Source organism: Citrus clementina, unplaced genomic scaffold (genome assembly GCF_000493195.1).
Source record: "Citrus clementina cultivar Clemenules unplaced genomic scaffold, Citrus_clementina_v1.0 scaffold_3, whole genome shotgun sequence".
NCBI classification, from domain to species: Eukaryota; Viridiplantae; Streptophyta; class Magnoliopsida; order Sapindales; family Rutaceae; genus Citrus; species Citrus x clementina.
Genome location: NW_006262339.1, coordinates 20,884,930 through 20,894,853, shown reverse-complemented (window position 1 = coordinate 20,894,853; position 9,924 = coordinate 20,884,930). Strand labels below are relative to the sequence as shown.

The 9,924-nt window shown below is 34.1% G+C and overlaps 2 protein-coding genes across 2 annotated transcripts; one reads left to right on the top strand and one right to left on the bottom strand.

The window, feature by feature from the left end:
- Positions 1–243: 243 nt before the first annotated feature.
- On the top strand, positions 244–6,779 carry LOC18046847 (protein phosphatase methylesterase 1). Its single transcript, XM_006441589.2, has 13 exons — positions 244–451; positions 1,365–1,449; positions 1,537–1,607; positions 2,161–2,275; positions 2,404–2,483; positions 3,059–3,143; positions 3,230–3,310; positions 4,396–4,490; positions 4,579–4,629; positions 5,025–5,105; positions 5,396–5,468; positions 5,556–5,633; positions 6,324–6,779. Exons 1-13 carry the CDS (start codon positions 321–323, stop codon positions 6,360–6,362), a joined length of 1,065 nt encoding a protein of 354 aa, XP_006441652.1. The 5' UTR covers positions 244–320; the 3' UTR covers positions 6,363–6,779.
- Positions 6,780–7,521: 742 nt separating this feature from the next.
- Positions 7,522–9,146, bottom strand: LOC18046846 (cytochrome c). Its single transcript, XM_006441588.2, has 3 exons — positions 8,892–9,146; positions 8,430–8,563; positions 7,522–7,914 (listed from the first exon to the last, which is right to left on the bottom strand). The coding sequence occupies exons 1-3, from the start codon at positions 9,001–9,003 to the stop codon at positions 7,822–7,824; spliced, it is 339 nt and encodes a 112-aa protein (XP_006441651.1). The 5' UTR covers positions 9,004–9,146; the 3' UTR covers positions 7,522–7,821.
- Between the last annotated feature and the right edge of the window lie 778 nt (positions 9,147–9,924).

The following is a 9,924-nucleotide window of genomic DNA, read 5'->3' as shown; positions in this document are numbered from 1 at the left end:
TTAATTAAAAGCAGACATTATTTTCTTTGAATTTATGAAACAACCGGTAAAAGTTTTAAAATTATGAAAGTACCCCATCTCCAACTTGCCCCTGCCCTATGTACAAATTGCAATTTTATGTGGAAAAAATGGGCTTTCTTAACTCATCAAATTCGGGCCCGTTCATAAGCCCATATTGTGACCCGACCAATATATATATATATATATATGTATATAGAGCCAGATGGAAGGAGGATCGTCTACTTCCGGTTTCACTGTACCTGCATTCATATTTTTCGTATTTTTCACTCGGAGAAAAATTGGATTGAATTGATCAGATTATGGAATCGAATTCGAAAAATATGAGTACGCTTCCTGAAGAAAGCTTAGAAGAAGAATTACAATCAGAAGAACCCCAGCAGCCGCCATTGCCTTCTGCTTTCGCGTCACTTCCTCAGCGTCCTCCAACTCAGTCAGTTCTCTTTTTTCTTTTATCTTTTTTTCTTTGTTATTTATTCTTGATAAATTGATATACTAATGATCTTTTAATTAGTTAATTAATCATTTTTTTAGTTAGTGATAGCTTAAACTTTGTAGTTTAGATGAAGGCGTAAAATGATCTTTATTATTATAGTTTAAAAAAAAAAGAAATGATCTCTACAATTGTGTGTTTTTGTTTTATTGACATGTAAGGTGGATTAAATTGGACTGCATAGTTGAATGATTATATGTACAATTAGTTTGTAACTAGTAGCAGTTTAGAAGGAAAATAATGATCACATGATCAGTGTACTTTGTGTCTGTTGTAGAATATAGTCTATTGGAGCTGTACTTTGGGGTCCATACACTAGTAATCATTAAATAAGTGATTATCAATCTTGATTTGAGCGTAGATGATCGGATAAGTGAGTATTTGATAATTTGCCACAATCCCAGTCGTTTCACTCTCCGGGGAAAAAATGAGCATTTGGCAGAATTAGTACTTGTGCGGGAAAATGAAATATACAAATGCCTTAAATGGTTTCACAGATATGGGACATTGTGTGATGACATGGAAGGTTCTTCAAAATGATGTCCAATATGATGGTGACGCTGTGTTAATAAGTTTTCATTAAGGTGAGAAATTGGTGGGAATTGGATTCTGCTATACTACTTGATGTGGGATGGGGCCTCTAGATTAAGTTACCAGAAGTTCTTTGCAATAGGCAATGAGGGATAGCCATGACAAGTTATTTTAATCGATGGGGTTTGGAAAAAAATAAGGATGTAAATTAAAATTTTCTAACATCATAGGTAGTAATTCGTGGGGGTGTGTTCTTTTACATTATGATTCTTTTATTTTTGGTAAAGAAGTTCTCTGTGTTAGTTTATAAATTTTCTTGCAGGAGTTCCTTAGAAAAATATGCACCTTTGGATTGGGTGGGTTATTTTGATGAAGAGAAGGATATCTCCATCCCAGACTCGAATGATGTTAGTGTTGACAATTTGAAAATATTTCAATACTAACATTTGTCCATTATTGTAGTTATTCTCTTCTAATATGCTTTATCATTTTAGGTCTTTCATGTGTATATGGCAGGAACTGAAGGACCAGTCATTTTTTGTCTGCATGGAGGTGGTTATTCTGGGTATGTTCGAGTATTCTTCAGCTTGATTATTCCATTTTCACTTCTTTTACTGTAAATTTTTTAAACACACAAAGCAAGATGATGGATCAATATATCTACTTAATTACACTTTAACTGAATGCTGTCCAAGTTCCATATTGTTTGATCATTAAATCATTTATAATCAAATGATGTGCTTCGATGAATGAAACTTTTTGTTCCAGTAGTGTAATAAGCTAAATTTGTTTGTTATTGTTATCAGTTTTTTTAGCAGTTCAGTTTCTCTTGAGTTTCTTATTGAAATATTTCAAATTTCTGTTAATAGAAGCCTGTTGTCATTGATTACCAACAGATATTGAGACTGATGTTTGAATACTTTGATTTTATGCACATTTTGTACACAATCAACTAAATACATCTCAAGACTTCTAAGTTGTTTTCGGTTTTATTTTTTATTTTTTCACCTTTTTGGGATTCTCTTGTTTATGTAATTGACATATGATCATATTTCATGTATGCACTTTTATATCTTTAACTTTCTGAAAAAAAATATTTACCTATCTCATTTTGGCAGGCTCTCCTTTGCATTGGCAGCTGGTAAAATTAAGGAGAAAGCTAGGGTAGTTGCTATGGACCTGAGAGGACATGGAAAATCATCCTCAGAAAATGATATTGACCTTTCTATTGAGGTGTAGACAATTAATACTATATTGCTAGAATAAACTAATTAACAATGTCGTGTACAGAATTGATAGTCAGAAAGTTCACTTAATTTTCTATCGTATCCCTAATTTCAAAGAAAATTGTGTGTTTGCAGACTATGTGCAATGATGTTTTAGCTGTTTTAAAGGAAATGTATGGTGACCAACCTCCTTCAATTGTGCTTGTTGGCCACAGGTTAGACTTCTTTGACTAGTTATTTCCTTTTAAGTTTTGTTGGATAATTACCATGTCTGCCAAAACAAAGTGCTAAAACTTCGAAGTTCATTAATCAAATGGAGTGTTTCAGTTGTGTGGGACTATGTTTATCCTTTTTTTTTTCTTCCTTTTCTGGTTGCATGGCCTTGGTTGTCGCCTGGCACGAGAAATTGAATGGTTATGTTAATAATTTAAATAACTAAATGCTACAATGCAAAAAAAAAAAAAAAAAAATCCAGGCTTTCAGCTGAGTTTTGATCTTTGGACAGGGTACATTGAAATTGAGTTTCACCAGTTTATTTTTGCTAAATGCTTATGTGAGTGGATCTACATATGGTTGCCCTAGTTCTTTGAAAGTCAAAATTATGTGATTGGTTAGTTGTCAAATCCTAATGCAAAAGCTGCCTATCTTCCTTATGCTATTTCTGATCGTAGAGTTGAAGATATCTTCGGTCCTTCATAGTCCTTAGTCAAGAGAACAATTATAATGTTTTCATATGATCCTCGCTCTATGGATGAATTACTGTATATTGACTTGTGCCTTTACTTTACAGCATGGGAGGTTCAGTTGCTGTGCATGTTGCTGCAAAGAAGACATTACGATCATTGCATGGGCTGGTTGTTGTTGATGTTGTAGAGGTTTGGTTTCTACAAGCCAACTTACTCGTCGATATCTGTGACTATTTGCTAATAGTATTCTGAAGTGATATTAACAATTGTTTCAGGGAACAGCTATGGCTTCATTGATTCATATGCAAAAAATTCTATCAACCAGAATGCAGCATTTCTCAAGCATTGAAAAAGCAGTAACTACATTTCGTTGATACCGCTATTGTTTTTAGTGTTTTTAATGTTGCTGAAGTTGATGGAGTGATATTTCATAGAATATGACGTGGTCAGTGCATGACCTTGATTTTGGTATCTGAATGAGTCAGTGGTTGATGAAATATTCAATATCAATAGCCAATTTAATGAATTTACCAAGCCACTATGTTGCCAGACAGTGGTTGAAACATACTTAGCAAGATATAGAGGTGGTAGTATTTGGCAATAGGAATTTAGATTCTAAAGGACGACTTGCTGAGCTTAAGTTTAGTTTTTTGTTTAAAGCAACAAACTATTTGGTGGTAATGAAGAACTTAGCAAATGATAACAAACTATTTATGGATAACCTTAATTATAATAATTATTTTTTCCATGGGAAGCTGAAAGAGTAAATTAGTAATTAGGAAGAAGCAAATACAGGCTGGATCATGTGTCAAGAAAGAAACAAAACCAGCCCTTATAAGGGTGTCTGCATCTTTGGACTAAAAGTCTGGAATCTTCTTTATCTTTCAATGCAGTGTATATGAAGACACCTCAGTCCACTGCATCAAAACCACTCCCAACAGAACAGCATACTCAAAATGCCTTTCTGATTAAGATCTATAAAGAATTAGGAAGTAACTTAAAAATCCTATGGACATACTGGCATAGAGAAATCTTAAAAATAAATCCTAAAAGTTCTTCACTTCCCTTTCTAAAATGTGATTATTCTTTCTTCCTAATTCCCTCTAGTAATAATTGATAATCGCCACTAGATAAAATATATACCACCATAAACCAATCTCTATTTAAATGGATCAGAAGTACCTATTGCCACGAACTGCAATAAAGTTGCAATAAATTAAGATGATATAATAAGTTAATATCATGCCATTGGATAGTTCCTATTTCCATGAACTGCTTTAATGTTGTAATAAGATGAGATGATGTAGTGACATGCCATTGGAGTTGGCCGAACACCATTTTGTTAACCTAATGGTAGTTCTGAGCTGGAAAGTTATTTTCAATTTAAGCTTTCATTTACCATTGAAGTTTGGCTATCTTCATTAATTTTGAAACTGTACAGATTGAATGGAGTGTGAAAGGAGGTTCTTTAAGAAATCTTGACTCTGCTCGTCTCTCTATCCCTTCAACATTAAAGTATGATGATTCAAAGAAGTGGTAAGTGGTTCTGCTATTCTAACTAACTTTCATTATGAAATTTTCAACTCCTGTTTCTTGATGGTATCATTATGAATTTGTGCTGCAGTTATGTCTACCGAGCACGATTAGAAGAAACTGAACAATATTGGAGAGCCTGGTATGTTTGTTAATTGTTATAAACATTCACATTAAAAATACAACATCTTAGCAAGAGTTAGCACTATTATCTTGTGTTAAAATGCAGCTGATCTAATAAATTTTTGAAATTTTCCGTTATATTCAAAACCATTGATCTTTTATGGGTGTATGGTAAGAAAGAAACATCCTTTTTTCTTTGAGAAAAGAAAGAAAGCATTCGTGGCTTGATGCTTTCTTATCTTGTCTGTTCTTGTCAACCTACTTCTCAAATATCTATTACATGGTGATCTAATGCATGACTAAGTAGAGCCTAGCCAATGTTGACTTTAATGATTATGAGATGTTTAAAGTTTTCTCTCAGCATCTTTTATTGCAAAAACTCATTCCCATATTACACAATTAATGATCTTGCAGGTATGAAGGTCTTTCAGAGAAATTTCTGTCATGTCCTGTCCCAAAGCTCTTGCTTCTAGCAGGAACAGACAGACTCGATAGGTTTGCTTATTTCAGCTATTCTAAATAGTTTTTAAGATGTTTATTAATGTTGTTGTTATCAATGTGTATGTGTTATGGTTATACTATTTGAACCACCTGGCCGCCAAATGTGTCAATAAAATATATGCCATCTTATCAGTTATGTGTGAAATCCACCAATTATTTTGTAATTTGCATGAACCTTGAGGGAAAGGATACACATTGCATCTTTCTTTGGCAGCAATTAATATCTATTGTCCATACTGCCATAAAATGTTGGTTTATAATTTTTTGGCACTATTTTGTAACAGACCTCTTACAATTGGGCAAATGCAAGGGAAGTTTCAAATGGTGGTTGTCAGACATACTGGGCATGCCATACAGGTCCTCCAATTATATTTCGTGACAAATTCTTGACATTTTTGACTTGTTTATAAAAATTACGAGTTCTAATATCCTACATTATTTCAGGAAGATGCACCTGAGGAGTTTGCATCACTGGTACTCAATTTTATAGCTCGTAACCGAATTGGCCCCCATGGAGTTGAGGTGGGTATTCATATTTGGTTATAAATTTAAATTCCAAATTGTTCTCAAGTTTCTTTTAGCACTTCTATCAGAAAATCCTACAAGCATTATTTCTTTCGGCTTTTCTATTTCCTCTAGAACCCAAAATATTATTCTTTCATATTGTCATAATCTTTCAATTACATACATCAACACCCACAAGGGAGTTTTCATCACCTTTTTGAAGGATAGCACCTAGTCTTCTCAGAAAGTAATTTGCCTTTATTATTGAGAATCACTTAATAATCAGTTCAATATCCAATGCGAGTTATCAAGAGAAACTACATTAGTTTTCAGTGTGCTAGTACATGCACTGAATTTGTCCATAGAATTTGAGTGACAAGCTCCTTGCTACTAATTAGAAACCAAATGTTTGTAAACACCAACAAAACTAATGATCTTAGGCGAACATGTAGAACCTGTATATAACCTATGTATGGGACTATTGAGGACATTGGATTCCTTCGAGGCTTTAACACAGTTAAGGATTTGTTCCAACCCTGTGCTCTATATTCTTCCTGCAAAACTTTCTCAAAACTTCCCCTATAATGATAATAACATACAGTTCAGTTATGTGCTCCTTTTTAGAGATTGTATATCACATGCTTGCTTCTGAAGATTAGTGAACACAACCATGTTTATGTTTACCGGAATTAATCCATGGTGTTGCAGATACCTGGGCTCCGTCACCCATTGCAGTCACAAACTTAATATTTCATCAGTCGCCAGCAGTTCCCTGCTTACTGATGGACAAATAGCAAGTCCTGGGCTTTTCTTTATTCTTTGACCAGAAGGCATGGCTATTATTTTTTATTTCTGTGCTTTTCCTTGTTTCCATTACCTTTCAGTTTGTTGGTAGCGTTGTTTGTGGTGGTGCATCATCCGACGACTAGATGAGGGCATGTGTATAAGCTTCGGCATAACTCGTAGAGGGTTTATATTTCCGTACAGTTTGTGCTTTTTTTTAAATTTACATTCAGGTTTCTTATTTTACTTATAATCAAAATTTTCGAGATTTTGTACTCACAAAACCGCGAGCTCCATAAAAGAATGGATCTGAAGTGGCTTAATTTACTCCTAGGTGACCCAGAACCTTTAGTTCTAGGTGTTATTCTCAAGAGTATTTTGTCCTTGAAATGGAAGTTTAGTAAAAGGTGAGGCATTTTATCCCCCCCCCCAACAAAAAAAAATGACATGAGAGATTTACAAATCGAAACATGAAAAAATTGACACAACAGAACAAATCTTGCTATCCGGGTAGAAGTTTCTTATAGCCGTACAATAGGATTTGCATATAATAAAGCCAATACACTTTGCGTACTGTAAGCTCTAGCAAGCTTCTAAATGATCTATTTTATTCAATCTCTAGCTAACTTGAGTTAAAATCTCATCACATGAACTGACATTAATTAATTTGTCAACAGATAAGCTTAAGATCTTCCAGCAATTCCAAAACCTGTAGTCTACAACACCATTAATAATCTTATGCATGCACCAGACTCAAGGAAGAAAGTGGCTTATTATAAGCTGATCATTCCAAATGCCTGTCTCCAGTAATCAAGTCTGCAACTTAAAACTCTTCTTGCAGAGTTGCAGTGGCATGTATGTTATAGGTTTATAATTCTGGTCTAAAAATGAAGAAGACACTAAAACCGAATTTGCTCGACTCATTATTGGGTTTCATTACTCAACAGCAAATATCACCATCCAACTTAAACACACCCAGACCCAAGCACAACACACTGGTTAAGTCAATGATTCACCTTACATAGCTTGCACATAACCTGATTGACATTTTTATAGCAGCAGACAAATATGAATAGCAGCGACAAAATAAACAAAGAACTACTAGTTAAGGAAAAGGTAGCTGTAAACTGATAGTCATAACCATTATCATAGATAATCCCAAAAATAAAAATGAAAAATCTTTTGCCAATAGAATATTCACCTAAAATTCATGAAATATGATTATAACCAGGAAATTCAATTGAATATTATGTTTGCCAATGACAGCAACCTTTTCTCAAATTAGCAATGGTCAAGTTACAAAGAACATTGCTGAACCTTAAATGTTTAAAATTTATTGGTAAAAAACAGTACTATATCCGCACCGCAAAACAATCTTCAACAACTGCAAAATGGAATAGGTAAACTGACTATCGGCAAGTTCTTATGCAGTAGATTGTTTCAAATATGCAATAAGGTCAGCACGATCCTGAGGCTTCTTCAATCCAGGGAATACCATCTTTGTTCCAGGAATGTACTGCAATCAAAACATTGGAAACATCAGAAAGCCAGAAGGGATGAAAATGGGAAGAGCAAATTGATAAGAAAAGAAAAAAAAATTACGTCACAAGGAGGTCACAACTCTTCGTGCTACTATAAGCATTGTAACATCATGTTTACATGAAACATAAAACATCCACAACTCCTAGGTAAGAACCATCAACCAATAATTTTGAAGATAGAAACATAAAACCCTTGACAGAAAACTCAGGCGACTACACTACTAAACATGAAAGAATATATCTCGTTTTTTCATACCATAATAATGGAAAGCAAGTGCACAAACCCATTCTATCTATGCCATCTTATAAAACCACTACAATAAACTGACACTTTATATGAAAAATACTCGCGTGAAAAGTTTAACATAAAATAAAATAAATACTCCTAGCAAACACATTCAATCATGCCAATCTTATTGACAACTATTACACCAGGACAACTAATATCATGATATTGACGAGATTTATACCGAAATCATAAATGTCATACCTTCTTAGGGTTGAGCAAGTAATCATACAAAGTCTTTTCCTCCCAATTCACAGCCATGTTCTTGTTAGCCGCAGAGTATGAGTACCCAGGTGTAGTCCCCGATTGCCTTCCAAACAATCCGTTCAAATTAGGACCTGCATCATAGTTTTTTTTTTTTATTTAAAGAAAATAAACAAAGAATAAAAAAAAAAAAAAAAAACTAGATTCCATTTAGCTCATTCCATTAGAACCCAAATCACAAAGTACAAATTTTTAAGAGAAAAATTAAGCAACCTCACGAACCCAATTTACAAAAATCAACCCTAAATTCCCAGTAGATTGTGTCTATAAAAGCCCTAAAATCATGTATAATTTTGAACCCCCTTACTGAAATCAATATACAAAGTCGCGGGATCTACAAACTATCAGATCCACGAAGAGAGAGAGAGAGAGAGAGAGAAAGTCGGCGACAGACAGACAGACCTTGTTTGTGACCGGCGCCTTTCTCGACGGTGTGGCACTGAGCGCACTTGGTCTTGAAGATCTTCTCTCCGGCCTTTGCATTGCCGGGAGGTGCCTCATCAAACGACGCCATTATTGTGGTGTTTTGAAAGATCCAAAGAGAGAAAGAAGACGCAGAGAGAGAGAGAGAGAGCTGTGATTGCGTTCTTTATTCTTGAGGAGGAAGTTACTTAGGGTTTTGATTTTGATTTGTTGGTTTGGTTTTTTTTGGTTCTTTTCGAGATGCTGCTTGGAATATTCGAGAGGTGGCAAAAGCACGTGGTCGCCACGGTAATTTTAACGTGGAAAAAGGCCGTCCCTCGTCAGTTAACTCCCGACTGTACACGTGTCTTGTTTTTATTGGCACAATGTCAGTTGCTATTGACCGGCCATTTATGTTGACCGGTCTAATTGCGTGCTTGAGTCGGTGTGTATACTCGGTGGCCTTTCTTAATTTATATTTTTGGAGTAATTATGACATCTGGATCCCTACGATTTTACATTTTCTTAAATTAAGGACATATGTTTTACCTTCTCAAAATATATATACATATATGTATACGTTGTTTTACATTTGCGCTAACAACGTACCTGACTAACCTTTGAAGTTCTATCCGTTTAAAATGTGATCACAACCCTCCATTGGGCCTATAAAACTTCTCAATCTCAATGAAAAACACATAAATTTATTTATTTTTATTGAGATTTTTTTACTAATGACAACAATATTGTGAAGTCCAAGATAAAGTAAAAAAATAAAAATAAGTGCTAAATATTTGCGATTGAGCTCTAGCAAGCAATTGTTAATTACCTATTTCGTACAACTTATTTAATAATTATAAATAAACGGCGCTTAAATCATTTATCTTTGATGCTTATTGTTGAGGCCATCAAGTAAAAATATAAAAATTATATTATAATCTTTCAAGAGCATTTTAGTTCGCGTAAGTTTTTTTTTTTAAATAAAAAAATGAGAATTTTTAGAAGGAAAGAATATATGTCAATAAGATTTATC